This window comes from Candoia aspera, chromosome 8 (assembly GCF_035149785.1).
Source record: "Candoia aspera isolate rCanAsp1 chromosome 8, rCanAsp1.hap2, whole genome shotgun sequence".
Lineage (NCBI taxonomy): Eukaryota > Metazoa > Chordata > Lepidosauria > Squamata > Boidae > Candoia > Candoia aspera.
In genome coordinates, this window is record NC_086160.1 from 12415722 (window position 1) to 12442381 (window position 26660).

The 26660-nt window shown below is 38.4% G+C and overlaps 2 protein-coding genes across 2 annotated transcripts in view; both read left to right on the top strand.

Moving 5' to 3' along the window:
- The window catches only part of KLF3 (KLF transcription factor 3), a 174395-nt gene that overhangs the window by 76894 nt on the left and 70841 nt on the right, over positions 1-26660 (top strand). The gene's annotated exons all lie outside the window — the stretch shown is intronic.
- FAM114A1 (family with sequence similarity 114 member A1) lies at positions 1928-25950 on the top strand. Its single transcript, XM_063310810.1, has 12 exons — positions 1928-1982; positions 3310-3420; positions 3550-3659; positions 7083-7217; positions 8720-8872; positions 10356-10479; positions 11320-11405; positions 12396-12581; positions 13682-13821; positions 15575-15647; positions 21932-21985; positions 23299-25950. Exons 1-12 carry the CDS (start codon positions 1928-1930, stop codon positions 23398-23400), a joined length of 1329 nt encoding a protein of 442 aa, XP_063166880.1. The 3' UTR covers positions 23401-25950.

Genomic DNA, 26660 nt, shown 5'->3' on the forward strand with positions numbered 1-26660 from the left:
TATAAAGACATAAATTTCAGTTTTGAATAGTAAGTGGAAAGTGAACATGAAAGAGAGAAGACTACCCTCTCTTAGCAATTAAGAAAGGAACAGACTTAATTAGCAGTACTTGCATTTTTCCAGAATGGATGTTCTAACTTCTTGTATGAAGCTGTATTTTGTATCTGATTAAGCAGATCGCCATGTACAACAACCTAATCCTTAATTTGTTTATATAACATTACAATATTTTATATTTCTATGCTGGGCAGTATTTGCAAATATTTTAGAAATCTCTCTAAATTGCCTCTCTAAAAAGGCAACTTCCACGCTAGAGAAAATTAGGCAGGGGACCCGAGGGATTTAGGAGTAAGACATCCCAAAGACAATCCACACCTCCATGTCACAATGAACAAGCCATTCAGATGTAGGGACAATGCAGCCACCCTGGAAGACATATATGGGGTCCCCTCATCAACCTTTGCCCAGACTGAAGTGGCTCCTTGGACAAGCAGTGAACGTTTCAACCAAAAAGAGAGAAATCCAGTTGCCCTGACTCAACCTACAGAGAATTCCACCTGGATGACTGAGAATCTTCATTGGCAATATGACAAGATATTATGAACACTAGAATGATAACCCTAAAACTAAAACTAATTCTTAGAGTCTAAACGCATAATGTTACTAACAGTAACACTATAAAACCGGAACTAAAAAATATGATCAGAGGAGAAATATGAAGTCTCTGTGTCTCTGTCCATAGCACTAATGCCCTTTGTCATCAATCAGTGTCTTTATTTTATTATAGTTAGTGACTAACAACAATCAAATAGTATTACAATATAGGAGAAGCAACACATGACTAGTTTTGCAGGCAGCAATGCAACGTTTAGTGATGTCCAAGGAAATGAAATTTATCTGATCAAATAAAAGAATTTGCATATAAAATAATTCAGTATGACCTGGATATTCTTCCAAATAAAGATGTATAAAATGGATTCTAATATCCCTATAAAATAAGCAAAGCATAGATTCTGCAGACTCTGTAGCTCCTTCGCTGTATGGACATAACTGGGCAGCAGAGGGATTATTTTTTATATCTGCCTTCCAGAATGGCTGACAGCAAGGCATTAAATCAGGCTAATGCTAAAGTTCTTGATTTAGAACCTATGATAAAGTTTAAGCATCTCTCAGGACTGAGATTGGCTACTCTGCGAAGACAAGATTAATGTATTGTCTTTCCATCTGCAGAACATGTTGGGTCAGTATCTGCTTAGCTTGCTCATACTCCCAAAACAAAAGATCTTCCCGAGAGAAATCACAAAAATGGCTTCTAATAAATCATTAGAAATGATTTATTTCTAATAAATAATGATTTATTTCTAATAAATAAATTCTAATGAAAACCTCTTCCACCAAGCACTGAAGTTATCTACTCGTGTTAGACAAGTCAGTCCTTTGAGTAGGAATACTAACTTCAACCAGTAAACAAACAAAACTTAGATGCAGTCTGGCTCCATAACAGATGACAACATTGGAAACACTGTATAGGATTGATTGATTGATTAGGTACCATCAAGTCGTTTTTTACTCCTAGCAACCACAGAGAGAGATTTTCTCTATGACAATCTGTCCCTAACCTGTACCTTCAAGTCTTCCAAAGGTGCACCCATTGCCATTGTAACTGAGCACTGTATGACACTTGGAAGATACTTCTTTAAAATATTGATTGCATAATTTCTAATTTAAAATAGTTATTACTGAGTCCTTGGTGCTCTCTGAGCTTGGCACCAAGGACTCCACAGTGACTACTGTATAGGACCCCAAGTTGCATCTTGCACATATTTTTATCATTGCACATAGCAACATTTTACAAATACAAATGGTTTTCTATTTCTATTTCTATAATACATTTTTTTTTACAGGATTCAGTATCCAAAGGAAAAGGATGGACCACTTGGGGTTCCTGGGGCAAGTCGCTGCTTTCAACTGCATCTGCTACAGTTGTTAAGTATCCATGAAGTTATTATTTATGTATGCACTATCTAAACATAATTAGCATAAAATATTATTTCTCTATTATTAGAATCAGTCTTTAGCTTAGAGTACATTGACAACAGGAGATACCATAAAAGACTTCTGCCATGATTTTAGGCCACAATGAAAGTTGTGACAGAGCTGCAGTTGCTTATCCCTTTCCTTGTTTATTCATTTCTCCCTGAACAATCTCACCACTCAGCCATTTCTCCTTCTCCAAGATTCCATGTCTGGAAAAAAAACAGGGGCCTAACAGTCTGCACAGTAGATGCTAGAAGGCCATATATGTGTTGGTAATGCTGTAAGAGAGAATTATGGAAATTTGAAGTTTTGGAAAGATGGGATTTAATTCCCTAACTTAATTAATAAGATATATTAATTTGGCCATTCTGGACAACCTTCTGCAATTAGTATCCCACAACGCATGGTTAAACTATGAAGTAAAGTACTTGTGTATTTACTAATTACATATTGATTTGCTTGTGTATATTACCAGCAGCTAAGAGAAATATTACGAGAAGATGGATCTTCTGGGAAACAAATGACTAAAACTACTATTAATTTTTCTTTCCAAAGCATACTAAAATATCGGAAATCATTCCAGAATATGACATTCTTATTTGGTAGTTGTTCTTACTTAATGAAGTTCAAAAGCCAGATTAGTGCAGTTAATAAAAACAATATGGATTTGCTATAATTAATCTGAAGAAATTAAAATCCCTGATGACTCTGGATCCCCAACGTTGGCAAAAGAAGAGGTTACTGAAGTGGAGTTATTTGTGGATAATTCAAAGTCAGTTCAAGATGATTAAATTAGGTTTTCCTAATACTAGAAACAAGAGTGAAGAGTGAAATATAATGTTTGGTTCCAAATTAAATTAAGCACAAATTGAACTGAAATCAGAGGAACAAGCTGTGACATCACTGAAATCCAGTTCCATTTTGATAGGAACTTAATATGCTTTAGCATTTTATCAGCTGCTTGGAGAGCTCATCAGAGCCAAAGGGCCAGGAATAAATCAAATCACTCAGTAAATGTTGCATATTGGAATACTCAAAATGCTTTGCCAGGGTGTAATCTCTGTGAAATCCTGTAAATGTAGGCCAATGTTATCTCATACTGCAGATGGGCTGGTGGTTGCTGAGGCCAAAAGAAAACCAAAATGCTCTCAGCAGCTTTCACTGATAAAACTAGCCCCCAAATGGCTATCTTAGTGATTTAATTTCTCATAGAGTTTCAGGATCAAATAAATGCAGAGCAGCTGCATATAAAATATACTTGTTCCACTGCAGGTCAGGGATTAACAGCGGTGAAAGAAAAAGCAGCCATTCTACGGATTCATGGCCCTTCATCAGGATCTTCAGATGGTGGATATCCAGACACACATGAAAACATCATCACAGGTCCTAAGCGATGCACTGTCTTTCTTGAGCTACAGTATATTCTGCATGGAACTCTTGTTTTCATAGTGCAAATTGTGAAATTGGCGAGCATGTTCTTACTGGGTTTTTTAATTGGTTTCTCTCTTCAAGATATGGAAGAGGCTTCACAGCACAGCTCTGAAGAGAACATGCCTTTATCATCATCTCCTTCAGGATCCCATGGAGTGTTTTCAACCATCACGAATGTGGTGCAGAATACTGTAAGGATTCCTAGGGATAAAACGAGAGGAAGGAATGACACTTTTTAAACTATGGAAAGAAACCCACAACTAGCAGGATAAAATGTTGCACTGAATAGCATAGACTATGCAATACTGTAGATATTATGTCTACTGAATTCTAATTCCTAGGACCTGCGTTTAATATTATAACTCTTGCATAAGCCTTAGAGATGCAGATGTGCATCTTGCTGGAGATAATTACCTTGGATTGCATTTGTGTGATATTTTTAGCCCATTGACAATTGTGACTTTTTGCTGTGCTGAATGCTTGTGCTTGTGTGTTTGTATACAGTTTGTAGAAAAGTATCTCATCTTTTCTGTCTTTCAGGAGTTCAGATATTTTATAGGATATGAGGTATATTCCTCCCTGGCAACTAAATTCTGTTAAATTCTTCAAGATAGTAATTATAGGCTTTTGAAAATATTCATTAACTAATTGCCTGCAGAAAAGATTTTTAAGAATTTAAATTGCTGTGAAAGGATTTTTAGGAATGGGATTGCAATTCAGAGGGTAGGAAAGAGTTAACTGTTCTGTTGCACCAGTCCTCCTTTACACACACACACTTAGAAAACATTCCCTGTGCAGTGATAAAGCATTTATGAAGCTTCCATTGGATCAGTGGAGGATTTTCTAAGGCCTAATTGCTCCACAGGGGGTGGAGAGATGGCTGCAGGTCAGATATTTTCTACCAGCAAAGGACATTTATGTGAAAAGGGAAAAATGCAGAGTTGGATATCTGCTCAATTCTTAAATTTCTAATTAGGTTTTCAAGTGTCACTCTTCAACAGATACGTTTTATGGAGCAGGAAGGGTTGAATTTTGAAGTTTAGGAATACATCTTGGGCAACATGCCTAAGTTTTATGAGATAAAAACCTTAAGCCTAAAATACTAATTTTTTTGTTGTTAATTTTTGTAGCATGTGCAAGGAAAAATGGTGAAGCAACCCTGGTTGGAATCCTCTAGTTCATTCATTGACATCAGCCTTTAGCAGAGCATCTGTATACAAGTAGAAATAAGGTCAGGCAGATGCTTAGGATCCAAAAGAACAAGGGAGTTTTGTTAAGGAGATTATATGCTCCAATCAAAAGCTTGCATCTCTGATCTTTCTTTTCCTCTTGAAGAAGGAGGAAGAAATACTCTCTTCTTCCTGTAATGTGATGTAGGGTGAAAAGGAGGGCCCAAGGATTTCAGTCCTCCAATCAGGGTGAAGCAGAACAAAGATGATGAAAGCATCACAGAGGGAATCCATTGCTTGCTCTCTCTCCTTGCAATAGGAGGCAATTTTCTACTTACTTCTACTACTATTTTCTATTTATAATGTCCTAGTGGTCAAGAGGGTGAATGATGCAAATTGATGTTTCTGGAGTTGTATCTCCAACAGAATGATTTTCTAATGATTGACAGTTTATAACCAGAAAGTTAGCTGAACTTTTTCAGTAACTAGCATCCTAGTGCTAAAATTAGTGCTTCAAAAGGTAACCCATTTGAAACATCTTTCACAATTGCAGGTGTGAACTAGTTGATCCCACATCTCTCTCTGTGTCTCTTTTAGTTTTACATGCACCAGTGAAAAACTGTATTTCTTGTCATTGTCACTTCTCTTTTCAAATCCTTGAGCAGGAGAGGCCGATAGCAAAACCAACCAAAAAAAAAAGAGTTCTTTCTGCTTTAAAGATTTTTTTAAACTACTTACATGACTTGTGATAATTTTGAAATTTCCATTCCAAAAGTAAAAACAATTAAATTCAGTTTGCTCCAGGTTCATATCCAGAATATCAGATGCTAGAGTTTTATTGTGACAGACTGCCAGCCTTTGACAATCTAGGGCCCTTCAAATGCATTGGACTTCACCTCCCATAATGGTCCCAAACCAAGGGCTGCGCTTTCTGATGAGACTGTCTGCTTAGTCACAACCAAGGAGGGATCATTGCCTTGCATTCTTAAATACTATGGAGTTGTTTGAAAATATCATTTTAGACTGGTTAAAATGGAAATATAAAAGTTTATATTCATTTTTAATTTCACTTCTTGCCTTGCCTTCAAGAGCTTAAAGCACCATACATACTGCCCTTTCCTCTGATCATATTCCTCATACAACAACCCAGTGAGGTTGACTGACTGACTGACTGACTGACTATGTGCCATGAAGTCATTGTTGACTCTTAGCAAACACATCGATAGATTTTCTCCATGATGATCTGTCCCTAATCTGGTCTGTCAGGTCTTCCAACAACACACCCATCACCACTGTAACTTGCTGTTGGTTGTCCTCTTCTCTCTCCTTCCACCTTGCCCAGCATTAGAGCTTCTCCAGAGAGCTAGGTCTTCACATAATGTGTCCAAAGTAGGATAATTTGAGCCTGGTCATTTGTGCCTTGAATGAGAACTCTGGGTTGATTTGTTCAATGATCAATTTGTTTGTTTTCTTGGCTGTCCATGGTATTCTCAGGAGTCTTCTCCAACACCAAAGTTCAAAAGCATCAGTAGGTTGCTTGAAATGTAGCAGCTGGTTCAGAGATATCAACTGAGCTTCCAACAGGCCCAGTCTCAGCCCTGTTGCTACATCACACTAATTCTTGCCTATGTTTTCACTAAAAGATTTGATCTTCTGGGAATTCTTTCCATCTGCCAGCTGGGGAAGCGTATCACATCAGCCAAAACAAACCTGAGCATATTGTAGAAGCTTGAATGAATAGGAGTGTGATCAGTGAAGTATTGAGACATTTCTGCCTCTTATCTGAGCATTTCAAGAGATGTTCAGGCATGGAGCTCAAGCTGTCATTGAGGGAAAAAAGCCTTTATTGATGTTCTAACTGAATATCCAGAGATAACTCCAGTCTGAAAATCATTGCCCTAAGATAGAAATAATATGATATTTAAAATATCTGTATTAGTGCCCTGTTCCTCTCCTCCCCCCCACCCCGTTTTAGCACTTTCTTCCTCATTTTTTTCATCTCAGTAAATACGTTTCCATTAATTAACTTGAAAGAGTTTTCATTGGGTGGTATCCATATTCAATTTAAGGGTTAGTAATGAACTCATAAATCCTGCTTATAAGAATAGGGAGAAAAATACATTCATAAACTGCAAATTTAGTGTTTCTGTGCAGCAGCCTCCCAATAGGGCATCTTTCAAAGGTGTTGGACTACAGTTCTCATAATGCCCAACCAATCCATCATGACCATTTGACTAGAAATTACGGATGTTTATTCATGCTACCGGGAAAGCATTTGTTGAGAAAATGAAGGCTATTATAGCTTTGTGACTACCTAATATAACACATAATCCAAAACAAACATACTTACAATGATGTATTATTAAAATTAATGGGGTTTACTTATTCACAAGTAAATATGTTTAATTCCTGATCAACATGAGTGTTGTGCTCTATTTTATACAGGGTAAAAGTGTCTTAACTGGTGGACTTGATGCTTTGGAGTTTATTGGCAAGAAAACCATGAATGTTCTGGCTGAAAGTGATCCTGGATTCAAGAAGACTAAAATACTGATGGAACGGACTGTTTCCCTATCTCAGGTGAAACATGCGAGTAGCGATAAGCACTCTTAAAAAATGATTTAGCAAGAGTTTTCTAATCTAGTCACAACAACCCAGTGAGACTGACTGACTATGTGCCATGAAGTTATTGCTGACTCTTAGCAAACACAACTTACCCATCTCTCTAAATAAGTTGGTACTACTCCACCCAGATTTGGCAGAATGCTGGTGGGGATTCTGGATATTGCAGCCACAACACAGAGCATAGCAAGTTGGAGAAGGAAGATGTCAGCAATTACAGTTAATTTTTCAGGATTTTTGGAAAGTCTTCTGAGCAGATGCCCTATAATCATTGACTGATACCAATGAGTAAGAATATGTTCACACTAGAAGCTAAAGGTATGAGTTATAATTTATCTTTGGTGTGGTGACTTTCCACACTGGTTCTAATACACATATTCTCATTGGCCACTTTGAAGTTCTCACTCCACTGGAGAATTTCCATGCCACTTGCCATATTGGTTGACTGCTGAGAAACTTCTATATGCTACCAGGAATTCTCATGTGAAAAATCAGTAGCCAGGTTTATGACAAAAAGTTATGTTTTTAGCATTGACAAAAATTATGTGGAAATGGCTGTCTTTGCATGTTTTGTTTGTTTGTTGTATTCTTTTGATATGCGTTCTTTCTCTAAGTCAGCCTTTCTCCAATTGACCCTGGAGGAACCCTTGAAATATTTTTCAGGCCTCAGGGAACCCCTGCCCATTCAGGCTCAAATATAGGCCAGAAGTTACAAAATTATTATATTCATTTCTTGAGTAGGCCTGTATACAGTATATGCATTAAAAGTGTTCTTAAGCTAAAAATAAAGAATGAAACTTACCTCTTCAATGTGAAGTTGCCCGAATTTGAAATAATTTTTTAAATAAATCATGCTCTCCCAGGGAACCCCCAGTGACCTCTCGCGGAACCCTAGGGTGCCACGGAACCCTGGTTGAGAAACCCTGCTCTAAATTGTAACCCACCCAGAGTCATGGAGGAGCCTTGAAATTGAATTAAATAAACAAACAAACCTTTAGAAACCATGATTTAAACTAATCACAGTTAATTAATGAGCAGCTAAGAGTGGAAGCAAGCACTTCTGAATCCATCTCTGCCATGTGGGAGGAGGAGACGGGAGGAGGTATGCCCAATTCTAAGGCTCACTATGGCTCATTCTCATTCATGTGATGCGTGAACAAAGACAGGGGTGACCCAACGTTAAGTCACTGTGTTCTACAATGAAGCTTTATTTTGAAGAATATGCTTATCTAACAGTACTTTGCATTACATCACCTCTAATGGGAAAACCTACATGGAGAACCCTGCTAAAAACATTTTAGCAATGTTGTCTTAATAAAAGAGTGGAATACTTTTGCTGGTACGGTCTTACTGCCCTTTTTTATTATTACTGCTTAGAGGAGCTGGGTCTAGAGGTGGTGACATTTCTCAAATCTGTCCTGCAGCCCGTAAATCAGAAACCCCTCTCTCTGTTTGCACAGCTGCTGCGAGAAGCTAAAGAGAAAGAAAAGCAAAGACTTGCGCAGCAAGTCACAATCCAGCAGACAGCACATTATGGGCTGCTCTTCGATGAATTTCAGGGTCTGTCTCATCTGGAAGCTTTGGAAATTTTGTCTAATGAAAGCGAAGCCAAGGTACGATCAATGAGGTGCATAAATCCAGAGAATGAGGGCGGTTATTGGGAGATACTTCTCAAGAATAGTTTCCAGCAAGATAGAAACCCTGTTTCTAAAAAAACTCCTTTTCCATTCTAGGATCTGTTATTTCCTTTTATTTATTTTGACATTTCAGTTTATAACTTACAGGCTCAGAACGGCTTTCTCATTATTTTATATTTCTAGTGCCTAGCATTCCACTGCAAAATGAATCCCCTTATTTCACTCCTTTGTCTCTTCTCTGTTCCTTTGTTCCAGGAACATGAAGCCAATTCAGCAGCCTGCTAGAACCACTGAGATGGAGCAGAGCTTATAACACAGCTGAGAAGCTGGCACAGAAAAAGAAAATTATCTTAGATAGCTTCAGTGAGCATGCCAGAGAAACACAGGTTATGGCTCTTACACATTCAGCCCTCCCAAGCATAAAGAATCACACACTTCGACACATTAGGTTAAGAAGTAAAAAGAAGCTTACTGACTTTATTCTTTGTTGCTTCTGCTACATCCATCTTGGTGGAAAAAGATGAAGTTCCTTTGTTCTTCTTTTTCTTTCTAATTACATAGTTTGCCCTAAACTCTCAGCCCTACAGCTGCCAAGAAGTGTGGAAGAAAGGGGCAGAATCCCTCATCAAGGCCCTTCATCAAGGCACATGGCCCTGATGAAGAGAGCAGCATCCATGCTGCCTCTCCCAGGGTGGAGAAGGGGGAAAGAGGAAGTGAGAGTGGCAACAAACAGCTTCCTCTGAGTTGCATTGTGGGCAACTTAATTTACATGTTAATGAGGCCTGCTGGATTTGCCAAAAACTTCTAACGGGACATTCTCTACATCTTAATTCCAAATTAAATTTCCCCTTCCTTTCTATATGAATGAATAACACACATATTCCCATTCCTCCCTGTTTTAATCATCATCCTTTAAGCTGCTCTGAGCTAATCCTTGGCCGCTGATTGATTTCGTAAACCTTCTGCCACGCTCAACACCTTCAACTCATTTAATGTTCTGACACCACAAGGGGGTGAAGAATGTATTAGAGGTTTCCACTTCCCAGACTGTGTCTGCCTGGCCAATGAAGTATGGCACTGCCGCTTTGTGATCCCTACAAAATCACTTCTGATGGTCCTTTTATGAAAAACGTTCTTCAACCCAACCTGAATGTACTTCGTCAATACAAGTCCCTGTTATTAGACTGTAAAAATTGTTTGCAACACTGACGCGAGCATCTCATCTTCAGTGGCCCAGAGGCCCCACTGGGTTCAACAGAATTGCTCTATGAAACACGAATAGGATTCATACCGTTTTAGCACAGATCAGCTGACTTTTAGGACTGCAGTGAACACAGTAGGCCCAACACATACAGACTTCCTCTGTTTTTCTCAAACGTGCTCTACCACAGCTATGCTGAAATGCTCTGCCCCAAATGTGCATATCTGGGTTAATGGTATACTTTGCTTATTGTTTCAGATTCAATCATATTTGGCACCTCTTGAAGGGGAGCAGCTGGAAGCAGAAAAAAATGATTTAATTGCTATTAAGGCAGTCTTCCTTTCACAAGAGTCAGATAACGAAGACCAAGAAACAAAGAAAGGTAGCTGTTGGATGACCTATTGAAGGATCTACGCATTAATTCAAAACTATGGAACATACCTGTTTTTTAAAATATGAGTGGCTTGATCCCCCAAATGGTCCTGCTGAAGGACTTCCTATTGAAGATACTATTTTCTTAGTTAATAGTACTTTATATATAATGATGATGTTGCACATGTTAACATAAGGAACATATACCAACAAAAATCAAAGAAAATTTATTTTATATCCTTGTTATAAATTATGAATATTGTCAGCAGAATAACAGTGGAAATAAAGGGGAGTCATACAGCTAAGATGCCTGTATTAGATGATCCAATCCAGATACTTTCCAGTCTTTTCTATGATTCTCCTTCTCTTCTCCGTATGGTGAAGATAGTGGTTGGGACCATGCTTCTTATCAGTTAAGTTTTCTTCTCTTTAGGAAATGAAACATCAGCAAAACATAGATAGGCTTACCTTACTGGCTGAGTAAGAAGAAATACTTTGTACTTTTGGCCACCTCAGGGGCACTGCAACTGAGTCACACACCGCCATCCGTGTGGAAAGTAAACTCCTCCCTTGGAAATCAGAGGTTATCCCGTTCAGTTAGGACAGGGAGGAGAACAGGTGCCCAGGAAATTAACTGTGGCAAGGACTAAGATTGCTTCTAAGTGGGAAATAGAAACTATTGGCTACCAAAAAAATGGATAGAGGACAGGCATGCTATTCGTTTGCTAAAATATGAGAGAGTAAGAAGGAGAAAAACGGAGTGTCTTTACACATAGTTAGAATCCCCTTGATTACGGACCAGAAGAAATGTTTTTCTCTTAATTTAATCCTTTTTCCTTGGTTATTGCAGCAGATGCAGGAGACGAGTTTATTGCGACACTTACAGAGTTGCTGTTTGAGCTACATGTTGCTGCCACGCCCGACAAACTTAACAAGGTGGGGAATGCTGTTTACTGGCTCACTGAAGACCTGTGCCTTTATTCTGTAGCTCAGTGCTATGATCCTTGATAGCATACAGGTAGTCCTTGCTTAACAACCATTCATTTAGCGATAGTTCAGACTTACGATGGTGGTGAAAAAACCAACTTACAACCTGTCCTTACACTTACAACCCTCGCAGCACCCCACAGTCACAACGTCACTATTTTTGACCTTCCCAGCTGACTTCCAGCAAGCAAAATCAGTGGGGAACTGCATGATTTGCTTAATGACCATGTGGTTCGTTTAATGACCGCTGGAAAAAAGGTTGTAAACTCAGGTTGGATTCGCTTAATGGCCACTTCACTTAGCAACCAAAATTCCCATTCCAACTGTGGTCGTTAAGTGAGGACTATCTGTATTAATTTTAAAAAAAGAGAAATAGCGCATGAGAAGACAGCAGTGATATCATTACTACTTTGGTAAAACAGCAACTCAAAACACAAAGGAGAACGAGAGAGGGGAGGAGGAAAATAAATGATTGTGTCTGTAAATTGTTCATAGCCAGGAAATCTCATTTTGTGAAATAAGACGTGGGCATTTTGGCAGAGCATTTTTTTGCCGTGCTGTCAGATGCCAGTTTTGATGTTCTAGAAGCCTGTGTTGAGACAGCCCAAATTTTATATTCGAAATTACGCAGAGCAAAAGGAACGATGAAAAATGGCAAGATTAGAAATGGAAGTACTTGGGAGAAGAAGCCCATTAGTAGTTCTGCAAATGCAGTGATATAATAGGTTGAAAGCACAGTGACTACATTGATTGATTGATTGATTGAATATAACTGCCCTTCTCACTTGCATGTGACTCTGGGCAGCATACACATGGGGCATTTTCTGCCCGGAAATTAAGAGCTGCTTTATATATGAATCCAGATGTGACATTCTGAAGCAGTGCATTTCACACCAGAATAATAACTTCCTGCTACTTTTGATGGTGGTCATCTTGCAGGCCAGAAAGAAGGCCTATGATAGCTTGAAAGTAGCAAGTCTCTCCACATCAGGAGACATGGAAGAGAACCCACCGGATCAAACTAAAGAAGTGGATGGTGAAATGGTAGAAATGCAAGTAGCTGAAGAAAAATCTCAGGTGGGAGAATCTGAGAAGACAGAAACAGAAAGAACCAAAACTGTAGAGGTAAGAGATGGCCGAGTTTTTCTTTGACTACTATCAATCCAGGATGGTGAAGGAATCCTGCGGTGTGCAGGGGATTGGAATTGATGACCTCTTGGGTCACCTCCAACTCTGTGATGCTGTGAGTCTGTCTGTGCTTGCTAATAACAGGGATAGGTAGCCTTTGGAAGACAAGGAAATGCCTGGGGAGACTCATGGCTGCGGTAAGGAAGACAATGAGGCATTAAGGACAGGGCTGGGCCAGACCTATGGGTAGGGCCAAGGTTTTCCATTGAGGATTTTATTTCCTTTTCAAACTCTTAAAACTATTTCATGGGTCCACGCTGCAGCTTTTATTTGTTTTCCGCTGGAAATGGCAAGAAACTGTCTCTTTTATTTTTGATATGGCAGACAGAGAGAGTTTCAGGAGGTTTGAACACTAAGAGGGATCTCAAACTATCCACCCTTCACGGCACCTGAAGAGGGTGCCAAAAATGTTGAGATGGTGTCCATGACCATGGGATCAACCCCCCCTTTTTTCATAAGCATCACAATATATGTAAAAAAGAGGTTAATCCCATAGTCCTGGACACCATCTTGACTTTTTTTGACTCCTTATCTACCACCCCACCCAGTTTTTAACTCTTATCTCCTGCTCCTATAATGTCTTGGAAACTTTTAAAAATGTATTTTTATACATTGGTATCTAACAAAATCTTCCATTGCTTATGTTTTGTGTTTGGGGTAACACTTTGTAATGATAAAATCTAGAGCAATTCCATTAGAAAACAAACTCCTGAGCTCCTCACCCAAAGCCATCTAAATCTGATTTTGGAGCTTTTCATTTAATAGGTTAGCGTCAGAACATAAACGGTGAAACCAGTAATTTACTAATAACAGGAAGAGAATTTTCTCTTGTTACCTATAGAGTACAATACTTTCTATCACAAGGAACCAACATTCTCACAACATCTGCTTATTTTAACCTGCTTAAGTAACGATGTTTTCTGGATACATCTCCCCTGGACATTACTGGCTTTACTGGCTTTACTTAGCTTAGTGTTCAAAGCATCTGTGCTAACCAGTAAAATTAACTGCCTACATTCTTTTGTATTTCTTTCCAGGAAATCTATATGTTGTCAATTGAAAGCCTGGCTGAAGTAACGGCTCGTTGCATTGAACAGCTTCATAAATTAGCAGAATTAATTCTTCACGGGCAAGAAGTTGAAAAGCCAGCCTTGGGGCAAGCCCATGGTCTAACAAAGTAAATATATTTTTGTTTGCCATTCTTCTGTTCAACAGCTACTGCTTATTCAATTATTCCTCTGAACAATTCCCTAATAAAAGATTTCATTTCTCTTGGGGGTGCGTGGTCACGTGGTCACACGGTCTTTGCTTGATGGGAAGGCTTTATAACATTGGGTTGGTTTTAACACAGAGTCAGCAAGTAACCTCCGCACCTATGACATTTCAGGTAGTCCTTGTTTAGCGACTGCTTGCAGTTCAAACAGTGATGAAAAAGTAATTTTGCAACTAAAAAGTAATTTTGCATTTACAACCTTTGCAGATCTGTAAAGGAAAGGAAAGCTGAAGTAAGATCATAAGAACAGTCACAGTTTCACTTAGCAACCACTTTGCTTAATGACCAAGTTGCTTGTCCTAATCGTGGTTGCTAAATGAGGACTACCTATATATGTAGCCCACTGACTTCCCTTTTTTATAAAAAAATAATCCTAATTTTAAGAATGGCTGAAATTGTATAAGGTAGCCAAATCTTTCAAGATTTCTGTGTTCATCCATTATCTCTTTAACTGATGTTTTAAATTAATGTTTACAACGTTTGAAAATTATTCTTATCATTTAGATTATTTTTGTGCCCATAGTTGTGAATAAGAAGGCAAAGCTGCATCCACTGAAAAAAATTGCTGTTATGGATGGGTGAGCATATGGATCATATGCTCACCCATAAAAGTGGAGTATGTATGTAAACAACAGAAGTAAAGAAAAAGACTTACTTTCCTAATGTCCACTGTAGAACCAACACATTGCAGTTTGGTAAATTAGTCATAATTCTATTAGACAGACCAAGCTAGCTACACAAAAAGACCCGATCATATTAGATTTACAGAATTGGTTTGATATAAAGCTGATACGTTGATTCCTTACAAAAGCTGCTATTCATTTCAGATTTAGGAAGCTGCTAGCACTGTTAGCACTGACCACTGTTCTAATTAAGATAGTTTTGCCCAGGGCCACAACTGGGGGGGGCAACTGAGGCATGTGCCCCGGGCACCTCGCTGGTGGGGCGCCAAAATAAGCGCTGGTGGGGTGCCAAAATGAGTGCTGGGGGGCGCCAAAATGGGCACGGAATCCATGTTTGCCCTGGGTGACATAGACCCTAGTTGCCGCCCTGGTTTTGCCTCCAGTGATTAGAACAGATCTTTGCAGTTTCAAGGAAGAACTTCCCATTTTATCTCTTCTAGTAGAAGGCACAGTAAAACGTGAATTTTTGGCATCCAAATTTATATTCTGACATTGCAGAAACTCTCAGACCCTGTTTAGCATTTTTACCTGCTGCATTTAAAAAAAAACTGAAATGAAAATTGTTGCAATAAGGTAACACTGAAAACTAAATTGGTCTTTCATTACCACTGTAGTTTTAGAGCAATAATGCTGACTATTTAATACTTCCTGATAATATTGTATTGATCTGAAAGGAAAATTAGTTTTCTCCCAAATGATTTGTGTTTAAAGCTGGAAAATCATTTTATATTTGCTGAAAAGTAATTAATGGGAGCAGGTAAGGTTTAAGATGGAGATTTTCTGAAATTCAGTATCATCTTCCTTTTGAGCAAATATAACAGTACAGTATCCTTCTAAATATACATGTATCTTTTGCCTAAATTAGTAATAGTGAATTGGTAATCATCTATGTTGTGATGAAATTTGCACTGAAATATTCAAGAATATGATAACTAGTATGGGCAAATACTATATTTCCTTTATGTCTTCAACAGTTTAACAAATACAATGTGTAATGAAGTGTCATCCCTATCAAAACAGTTCTCTGATGTTTTGACTTTGGTTGGGGTAAGTTATTACACAATTTCATTTATTTATTACCTCATGTCTTATTCTTTGATTGAGAGAAGGAGCAAATGGGGAAACTTAAATGCTATTTCTAATCAGCATCCAGTGCACATAATATATTTCCCACAGAACCACAAAAATGACCCTGTATCCTTATTCATATATACTGTAGCTGCGTATAGCTGTATCTTTTAAGTGCTAAGACTTCGTTTTTCTCAAAATATTCCATTCATCCAAAGTGCCAAATAATAGCCAAGTTTTATAGCCAACTGCTGTACTTCATGCTCATATTCCATCATAAAACTAGCTGGAAGACAAAAAAAAAATTAACTTACCTTTGTAGTTAAACTCTTAACACTGTAGGTAAATCCATGACAGTTAAATGCAGGAGATTTCTAGCTCCAATTAAATAGTTGAAGATAAAATGGAATGCTTAGTCTTTTAAAAAGAATCTTACATTGGCTTCCTCCCCTTCAATTTTGTAGTACAAAATAGGCCTGTTATCACAACACATTTATATTATGCAAACTCCAAAATTGAGTAGACTCATCCAATTAACTCATAGGGGTTATAGTTAGACTCCCAAGACCCAATCTTACCCCCATCAGCTAGTCCTCCTCCCCATCAGCTAGCTCATGCAGACTACTTACCAAAGGATTAACCATTTATTTAAATGGTTAATCAAAACAAAGTCCTAGAGGGCCTTATAAAACTTAGGTGTCTTTAAGAACTATGTCTCTGTGGTCATTTCATTTTCATCCCTTCTCATCATGGCTGTACAAGGGGTTGGAATAAGAAGAAGCAGATGGGGATCAGGATCACACACACACACACACTTACACACACAATCAGTCCATGGTAACCCCAACCTTGATCTTTTTTTTTTTTGTATTTTTTTTCTTCTCTCTGGAGAGAAAAATCTTATTTCCAACAGGTAGTGGAAAAGACAGCCTTCCAGTAGGAGCTAGAAGTCTTTAAAAAACGATTGATTGAGATTGTGCACTCCTAACACACAAAGGCAAGTCAGTTGACTGGAGAGAGGAAACCTGGGCTGTTTCTGTTGTGCAAAGTGGCCTTAGAAGTGCTAAAGCCTAATGGCTCATTAGCATAATTTTATACTTCCTCTTCCCTAGCTCTTAATGTTAATCCATTATGTGATAGCCATTGTAGTGATTGAGGCATTGTGCTCAGACTTGGGAGAGCCAGATTCAAGCCCACCATTGGCCATGGAAGCTTTTGGGGCCAACTGCTCTTTCTTAGCCCAACTTTCCTCACAAGGTTGTTGATGAGGGGGAATAAAATGAAGGGAGATTCCCCACTCTGAGCTCCTGAAGAAAAGAGAGGCTATAAACCGAACACACAAATTAATAAATAATATCCTTGTCACCAGGCAAAAAAATATTAAAAGATATTGCACAAATGAAAAAAAAGGTTGGAAGGGGGAGAAAAAAATGCAGACTATGATACTAGTTCTTTATCAACAAAGAACTAATTTATTAATTAATAAAGAATTAGTTTATTTATTAATGAATAGGCTCTATTTTTCTGGTGGGATGCAGAGGGCCGAGTCCCCTGAGGGCCGAGTCCCCTGCTGTGATGATTTTCCTGCGAGCCAAGAAGAATAGCCTCATAGTTAAATTTAGTCAAGCATGGTGTCAAGTAATATGGTATGGGAATTTGATCATCCTTGTTGTGGAAGCTTTCATCTTACCATAGAGTAGGAGTAGATATTCTGAGCCCCAAGAGAGACCTTCGATCTAATCTTTGGCTGTTGGAGTGATCCACAATCCTATTAAGCCCTGAAGAGTTCTATATTATCCACAACCCTCAGGACAGGGAAAGCTGTTAGCAGAAGTCAACTGATTTGTAAGAGTCATCTAGTTGTCCTAGAGATAAGGGATGAGCTCAGTTCTGCTTGCTTCCAAGCCTCTCCTTTATTCATAGCATTGGCTGACACGGGAAAAATAGAAATAGAGTTTCTCACAGATTGGGCAAGTCCTAAGAGGGTCAAGGTCAATAAGGCCTTGCCTGCTTCCCTGTGGCGTATTTGGTTGGACAAACAAGTAATTTCACATGACATCCGAGTGGTCCTCAGCCTTGTTCAGCTTTATGTATTTAATTAATTAATTTTTATCCTGCCTTAATTATTTTTAATAAATAACTCAAGGCGGGGAACATCCCTATTACTCCTTCCTCCTCCTGTTTTCCCCACAACAGCAACCCTGTGAGGTGGGTTGGGCTGAGAGACAGCAACTGGCCCAAGGTCACCCAGCTGGCTTTCATGCCTAAGGCGGGACTAGAACTCTCATACCACACCTGATTGGCTCTTGGGCTGAGAGAGAGTGACTGGCCCAAGGTCACCCAGCCGGCTTTCATGCCTGAGGCCGGACTAGAGCTCACCGTCTCCTGGTTTCTAGCCCAGCACCTTAACCACTAGTCCAGACTGGCTCTGCAATTAGCGGCAACTGGCTCTACATTAGTGTAGTAAATGACAAACTAAAAGCCTTTTTGTACCCTGCCTAGGAATCTGCAATGATAAAGTGAAGCTTAGAAATATTTTAGCAAGTCAGTCAATGCTCTTACCATGTGAAATTGCTCTTATGCAAAACAGATGAAGTAAACATATCCTGATTATTGAACCAGGTCAAACAGGTGGTCTGGAGTCTCTTTTTATGACTCGATTGTCAAGGAGTGTCTTCTATAATGACAGAGGCTGGGAAAAAAGGTTCAGTTAGAGCAAAAACACTGAGGAGCTGCAAACAGCCAAGTCCAGCATTGAAGAAAAATAAACGAGTCCAGATTTATAATGACCAGAAGATTAGGACTGAGCTAGCATGAGCGATGAACTTCAAATATGGATTTTCCACAGAAAATGTGCAAAACAAAGCAATTAAAAAGGATCACACTAGTTAATTCTAATTCAAGCATTTCAGGATAGGTAATTCATGCCTGATAACTGAATTTTAAACAGGGGCCCTTTGTTCAACCTTGTCCATCTCACTTCCATTCATGATGACTTATTTACAGATTTCTTTATTTGTATTACAGCATTTAATAATACTGCTTTCACTTTGACTCATTTATCTTGGCAAGAAGTTAAGGGAATGTATCTATTTCTGCATTTTAGCCTATTTCCTCATAAGTCTTTGAGGCAATGTCAGTCAATATTGAGGAAAACATCAGGAAATATTTGTCTGCAAAACTAGGCATTTTACATGGTATTTCATTTTGGTCTTGGCACCTTGGCACTTTAGCAGGTTGCTTGAAATAGCTTCACAGGGCTTAAAAGGAGATCAGCTGTGACCGTTACTTGTTCATATCAGTTGAGTCCAGATGCAGCTCAGTAATCGAGGGGAAATTGGGAATGAACATCAGAAGCTTCAGTCTTGCAGGTCTGTAGGAAGCTTGGATAATAAGGGGAAAAACATGAGGCAAGCAGATTATAAAGACAGTAGAAGGAACTAAATAACCTTGGAGAAATATCCTGAGGTAAACTGTATGACTTGGCTACTAAGCTGATAAGAAGTGGTCCTTCTCTGCAGATGAGGGGAGAATGTCTATATAGAATGCAGATGTTATGCACCTTCTAGAAAAACTGTGTGTGTGTGACATGTGAGTATGACATGTTGTAAGCTTGCTTGGCTGTTCTAATTAATTATGTGGATGTTAATTAAATGAAAAGACATATCGGAATCATATATATTCTGCCCCTGTCTTATCCAAAGGGCCTTTTTCCCTTCTGGAGAAGTGCCTGAGGGTCATTGTTCTTTCATATGTAATAAAGGTACTGTAAATCTTCTCTCCAGCCTGTTAGTTGATTCACTTGGGATATTTCACCAACAAGGGATGCACATCTTTTTTTTCTAATGCAGTTGTGTCTTCTAAGGTGAATTTCTCTCTGTCTATCTTACAAGTATGACAACGTATCTAATAACCCACCTTAAAGTGTGTGTGTGTGTGTGTGTGTGTGTGTGTGTGTGTATGGATGGATGGATGGATAGAGAGTGTGTGTGTATATACAATATATATATAGTGTGTGTATATGTATTACTCAGATAATTCTAGCTGAATATAGCATGTAAAATGAAAAGAGACATTCAATTCTGCTAAAGCCACTTAGTTCATTTTTATTGATTTGGCTGGCAATGATAATGGACTTAGGTTAACATGGATGGCAAGGACAAGAGCTGCAGGATAACATAAATGTTACCTGTTGTATAGATTTAGAGCAGATGAGCTTCTCCAGATTAATAGTATCTTCACATATTTAATAATAACATTGTAAGTGTGGCCTTGGCTCTACAAGCAAGCAATTACACAGAAACGACAAATATCACTATAGATTTCCTCCACACTGTTTGCACTGAGCATTGATTATATAAATCAAAATTATTGAACAGGTTATCATTTCTGTAGGTTTCAGAGGTTTATATTTGCTGAAGTAAACAAGGTAATAAATACAGGTTTATTAAAAATTACTGCCTTTAAAGTCATTCTGCTGTTTTTATTTGCCAGCTCATCCATTTTCTATCAGTTTTAGTATTGAAAAGAATAATAATGTGCATGGTGCTTTTACAGAATAATAGAAAAGATAAGCCCCAGTCCTAGTAAACAGTTTATATTCCAAACTTTTATCTGAGAAGGTAAGGAACAAAGGGAGAAGAACAGAGGAGAAGGTAAATGGGAAGAATGAATTTATTTAGGATTATTTTCAGGAGAGAATGAGGTCTAAGAAACTGTGTCAGAGATTCCATGGAAATTATGATTTTGAAGGGGAAAAAAACCTCAGTGAGATCCAGTTGGCCTTCCTCAATCTGGTGCATTTTGGATGTGTTGATGCTGCAACTCTGATTTGGAATTAGGGAAATGAGAATTGGACACAACTGGGGATCACCAGTTTAAGGAAGGCTGAATTAGAATGGGATCAGATGGGATATCAGTTTGGGTATGGAAATAATGCTGGGCATCTTTAACACATAGTGCAATAGGTTCAGAAGGTGAGAGAAGGTGGCAAAGGTCCAAGAATAGGTATAAGGGAGACCTCTGTGGAGGGAAACAATGGGGAAAAAAATCCTGGGAAATATTTAGAAATTGATTAGACGAGTAGGAAGAGAATTAAGTGCAGAGTTGCTAAGACCCTGTGTACTGCAGGGGTTAAGCAGCTGTTCAACAATCAGTGCAATTAATGGCAGTGTAGAGACAAATTTGGATGCTCTAGATTCAGTGACAAACAGGTTAGCAGTTAGTTTCAGGGAAGCAAGTTAGTGAAATGCAGAGAAAGAAGCCAGACTGTAATGAATCAAGAGTGGAGTTAGAAGGGAAGATCAAATTAGTGAGAGAAAGTACAATGAGCTGGGAGTTTGAAGAGGAATATATAGAAGAAAAGCCACAGGGTAGTTTAAGGATGGGATAGAGAAAGGGATGGATGGCTTCTTTTTAGAATGAAGAGAAAAGGTGCATTTCTGAGGGTTGAAAAAAGCAGTAGGTAGTGGAAGAGTAAGTGTGGAAGGATAATAATCATAAAACAATAATGGTGGAAAAGAAGACAACTTCCCAAGATTTGGAAGAGACATTAAGATAAAAGGACTATGTGATTAGACTATGATAGAAATAGTTAATTTGACAAATGGGATGGAGAGAAGTAAAACGAGTATAAGGAGTATAAGACAAAAAGAAGCTAGGAAAGGGGGAAAAGGAAAGATACAGAGAAGAGTGACAGAGGACACAAAGTGGAGAAGGAAAATTGTTCAATGAAGAGGAAAGAGATGGAACAGTGGTGGGATAGGCCCTGAAGTTGGGGCGTTTTTTAAAAAAAAGTTCCCCTATGTAAATCTCACTGAGAAGCAGTGGGACAGGGATCAGCTTAAGAGTTTCTATCCACAGACTTACAATTTAGAGCATCAGTAGACTGAAGTATAGCCAGTTTCTTTTGGATGGGCCCAGTGATCTACCCTGAAAAAGTGAGGATCTAAGCCCTGTTGTAGATAAACTTGTTGAATGCAACAGATTTCAACAGGATCTTGGCAACATTAAACCATCCATACCGGATTTGAGGTCTTCAGAAAATTTCTAGCTACTTCTTAGATTTTAAAAATGATTCTTTAGTTCGAATTCTGTCACATTTTCAGCATTGAGGAAATTTACATTTTATAGGTATTAATGAATACAAAGCATGTTTCATGGAGAGTAAGCCAGTAATTTCCCTTTATCAGAATTTCATTTGATGACATTGCCGTGGTGCTGCCAGAGCATTATTAACCTTATCCATGTTTTCATTTAAACAGAATGACAAAAAAGCTGAAATCCTTAATCCAATGGTCAATAGTGTACTATTAGAGGTAAGTAAGCTTGCGAGATGGGCGGTGCAGAAATATGAGAAATAAATAAATAAAATCTACTTTACATAAAGAGCCACTTGGCTGTCATTTTCTAATGAAGCCATACGTGCGTTGATGTCCCTATGAAAAGCCATAAAATGTAATGGTTGTGACACTGCAATTCCATTTATTGTATAAGCAGCACTATTTTGTATGTTTATCAGTCATCTGCAAAAGCTTAGTGATTGCAGTCCTGCTACAATTTCCAGAAGTTTCAAGAATATTTCAAGGATATGTGGGACGTGGGGTGGCAAGAGGATTCAGAGCAGAGCCAATCCATTCTCCTTGCTGATTTCCCAGTTTAAATTAGCAGAACATCCTAAACCGCTGTTAGTTACAGTGGGAGAATTAGGATAACGTGGCCCCTCCATTAATAGTAGCTCTGAGGAAGGCAGTATGGGTTGATGGCAAAAGAAATTGCTAGAACCTTATTCCTGTTATTGTAGTCTTCTTCCAAATCATCCCTCTGTGTACAATGCTTTTTCAATAATATTATTTTGAGAGTTCTAATCAATAAGACTAAGAGATAAAAAAATTTCCCTAAGTCAACCTTAACTCTTGGTAAACGGAGAGATATATCAACATCGTTGTCTTGGCCGCAAGACTGATGTGGTATTCCCTTTTTCTGGATCTTTTTTTAAATTCTCAGTCGAACACACACTTCTGGGATTTTCTGATGGTTTTCCATCCATGCCAGTAAGGATGAACCCTCCTTAATGTTTTCAAGATCAGCCAAGGTCAGCTTGATGGTACCATCTAGCTAGGCTGGACCACAGACCACCACAGTTTGAATCTTTGATAATAAGGCATGTATTTTCAGCAAGTATCATAATTTGTGATGCTAGTCTTACTGGAGTATGGACTAGTATAAACCAGCCCATACCCCAGGAAATAAAGCCAGACTGCTCACTTGAGGGAATGATATTAAAGGCAAAACTGAAATACTTTGGCCACATAATGAGAAGACAGGACACCCTGGAGAAGATGCTGATGCTAGGGAGAGTGGAAGGCAAAAGGAAGAGGGGCCGACCAAGGGCAAGGTGGATGGATGATATTCTAGAGGTGACGGACTCGTCCCTGGGGGAGCTGGGCGTGTTGACGACTGACAGGAAGCTCTGGCGTGGGCTGGTCCATGAAGTCACGAAGAGTCGGAAGTGACTAAACGAATAAACAACAACACAGTCTTACTGGAATCAGATCCTGTTGATTTCTGTATAAGAGCTCACAAAATACGCTACACTTTGCTAATAATACACATTTTCTTTTCTCATTAGGGCTGTAACAGCACTGCTTATATTCAAGATGCTTTCCAGTTGCTGCTTCCGGTTCTCCAGATCTCACATATCCAAGCCCATAGTTTGAAAACACAACAGTGACTCCTTTTAAAATAGCCATCGACCTAATTTCTTGAATGGCTGTGAAGTTTTACAAATATGCCCAAGTCCAGTAGGGTATTCTCTTCAAAGTGACACTAAATGCAGCTTTGCACATGAAGTATTAAATAACATTTTTGAACTGAATGAACTATTTAAGCACGTTCGTATCATCGGAGGGAAAAGCAACTTCATGTTTCTTGTAGTAATTTAATGCTTGTTTCAGTTTTATTGGTACAAATTCATCTTGGATATATTACTAAATACTTTAGATTCTGTTTTGGGGAAAAAAATGTTGCCTTTTTGTTGCCTTATGCTTAAATATTGTGCATCAAGTAAGTTGAGTTGAGGCAGCCAGAAAGACAGGCTTTCTGAGTGATCTTGCTGCACTCCACATGTGGAAATACGGACACGCAGGGAAGAGAAACAAAAATATAGCAGAGGAGTGGATCTTATTTCTAACATTCTTTCTAACATTAGGCCTTACATCTAACATTAAGTCCATCTTTCATTTGATTAGATGCCTCCATCTAGCCATGCAACCCCAGTGGTGTCTGCTATATAAAGCATGGGGGTATTCTTGTAGGTTTAAATAAGTTATTTTTAAAAATCAAGCTAATGCATGATTTCCAATATAAGTTCTATTTTCTGTTGAGAAGACACCATCACAAAATTAAACTTACTTGTCAGGATTCTATGGCAAATGCTGTGCCTTCCATTAGTCTAACAGAATAATGAGCTGTTGTTTCTTAAAATATGTTGCATCAAAACATCACAAGCAAGCCATTAGTCATAATAACCATGTGCTGAGATTTTACCCTTTTTGGTTACAAGATCTTACACTGCAGAATATATAGCTACTCCCGCAGAGAGGAGTCATGGAAATTGATTGTCTTAATGGAGGTGATCTTTTAACTATAGGTTGCCTAGGAATATGCTGTATGCCTTGGGGGAATATTTTAAAAGTGGCAGGGGATCATTTAAGACCTGTGGAAAGATTGCTTATTTGAAGCAGTCTTTCCTCGGGTTTTACTGAGAAGTCTTCAATTATGCATGTGCTTTGTCGTTTAGGGAAATAAATAAGGAAGAAGCTACTAAATAAAACACAGAACAGAATATCCCATTTGATATTTATTCTTTAAGATCATTACACTTGGCAGTTTAAGAATTAAAATCAACCAGCTCATTTAAAGGTAGCCAGATCAGTACAGAGTTGTGTGGGAAAACAACAATAAAACTGAATGCAGAGCTAAATAAGTAAGGCCGCAGTCCTATTTCCAGTTCAAATTTAATTCAATACATTATAGAAATTCGAACAGGACTTATTTTTGAATCAACTCGTCCAAGGTTGTTCTGCAAATGAATAAGCCTGGAAATGCCAAACTTCAGAATTAACTTTGACTTGTTTTGGGATATCTGTCCTAGGGAGGGCAGATACAAAGGTGCTTCCAAATGGAGAACTCATAATACGAAGAACAACTTTCTCTTAGACCCTCTGCAGCCACTTCAGGGAGTCTAGCATCTTGGTGTCCATATGTCTCCATGTACAAAATATACATAACCAGGTTGGCGAACCTGCTCTTTTTCCAACCAATTATGATTCTTGTATGACATGCCGAAACAGATACTTCTGTGACCTATTTTAGCTTCCTGGTTGATGGTGGTGGTGGTGGTGGTGGTGGTGGTGGTGATGATGATTTTAAAGGCATGCCTCTAACATCATGAAAGTCAATTAGGGCCTTCTTACAGACTGACAGGTTTCAAGGGAAAGTACAAGCTTTCAAATGTTTTATTTACGAGAATGCCTTTGGCCCTAAATGCCCATGAAAATAGACATGGGGTGATAGTAGGGCATGTTGAACAGCGAGGATGGCAAAAAACATAATCTCCAATTCAATTCCTGGTTTACAGGAGGTATAGGTCATTGTATCCACTGTGGCAGCAATTAGTAAATGTGTTTGTGACAAACACTCAACATTTTAACTGTACTGCCATCATGAGAAAATTAATACCCATATTCGTGGGCATCTGTGTAGGAGAGGTAAAGAGGAGAGTGAAATTAACATCATTTGCACATCTATCTTGAGCCTAAGGCCATGCTAGTCAATTTCAAAGATATTTCTTTACCAAGTAGACAAAGAAATGGAGCAATTTAGTTCATAGTTCCTCTCTCCCATGTCTCCTAATATTGAAGGGAATCCTTGATTTGTTTTTCAAAACACTGTTTCTAAAAAGGGAGAAAGGAAGGCAGCAATCGAAACAGACGATGTAGATTTTACTTTTGCCTCACTTCTTTTAAAAAAATAAAAATAGGCAACTGTTCCATAATTTCACAGTGAAAGGTTATTTAAAAAACACCTTTTCTATTCTTTCAGTCCTTGAATATGTTAAGTAAAATGATGCACAGACATTCAGGAGGATTCTGCACCCCATCTCCAGTTAGAGGGGCATACAGACTCAGACTCTATTTCTATGTCTGCACTAAACTGAAAGTATTAATAGAGTTGTATTCATATAATTTTACACATTAAAGAAAACCACACATTTTCCATGTATCAGAGTATTCTTCTGGTCCCTTAATCTATTTAAAACTTTCTTGAATTAAATTCTTATTTAGCTTTTTGTCCTTTATTTTATATTCTTTAAGTTCTTTAAACTATTTAATTTTTCTTCTACTTGGGGATGAAGTTTTACTCACCAGGTGGTTTTTCAAACTTGTTGCTTAGAAGACCTCATTTGACTATGAAATAATTGTAAGTCCAAATGTGTTTAGAAAGTGAGGTTGATGAACAGACAGTTCATCGACCCAGTGTCTGTGGGTTGACCGCTGTCCTGCAGTTTCCTCATGAGGAGCAACTGTCTGAAGCATAAGTGGGCAATCTCTCATCCTTTCCTTATCTGGAGAGGCTATGTTAGACCGGGCTCATGGCCAGCCCTTCGGTCTTTGCCAACATCGTCTCTGTTCCTCTAGAGACTTCTTGGTTCACCATTTCCCCATTCAGAAGTCATGTATTCAATTACAGGAAGGCAGATTCCAAGCAAATTTTAGAAACCAATCAGACTAGTTCAATAGTGGAACCAATTATTCAGTGATATGATGGGCTCATCTTCACTGGATGTGTTCAAACAAGAACTTAAGCCATCTGTTAGGAATGCTTTAATTTGGATTTCTGTTTCTGCACTGAGCAGGGAATTGGAATCAGTAATGAAATGGTCCTTTCCAATTCTGCGATGGCCTAGTATTAATAACATTTACAGTCTTG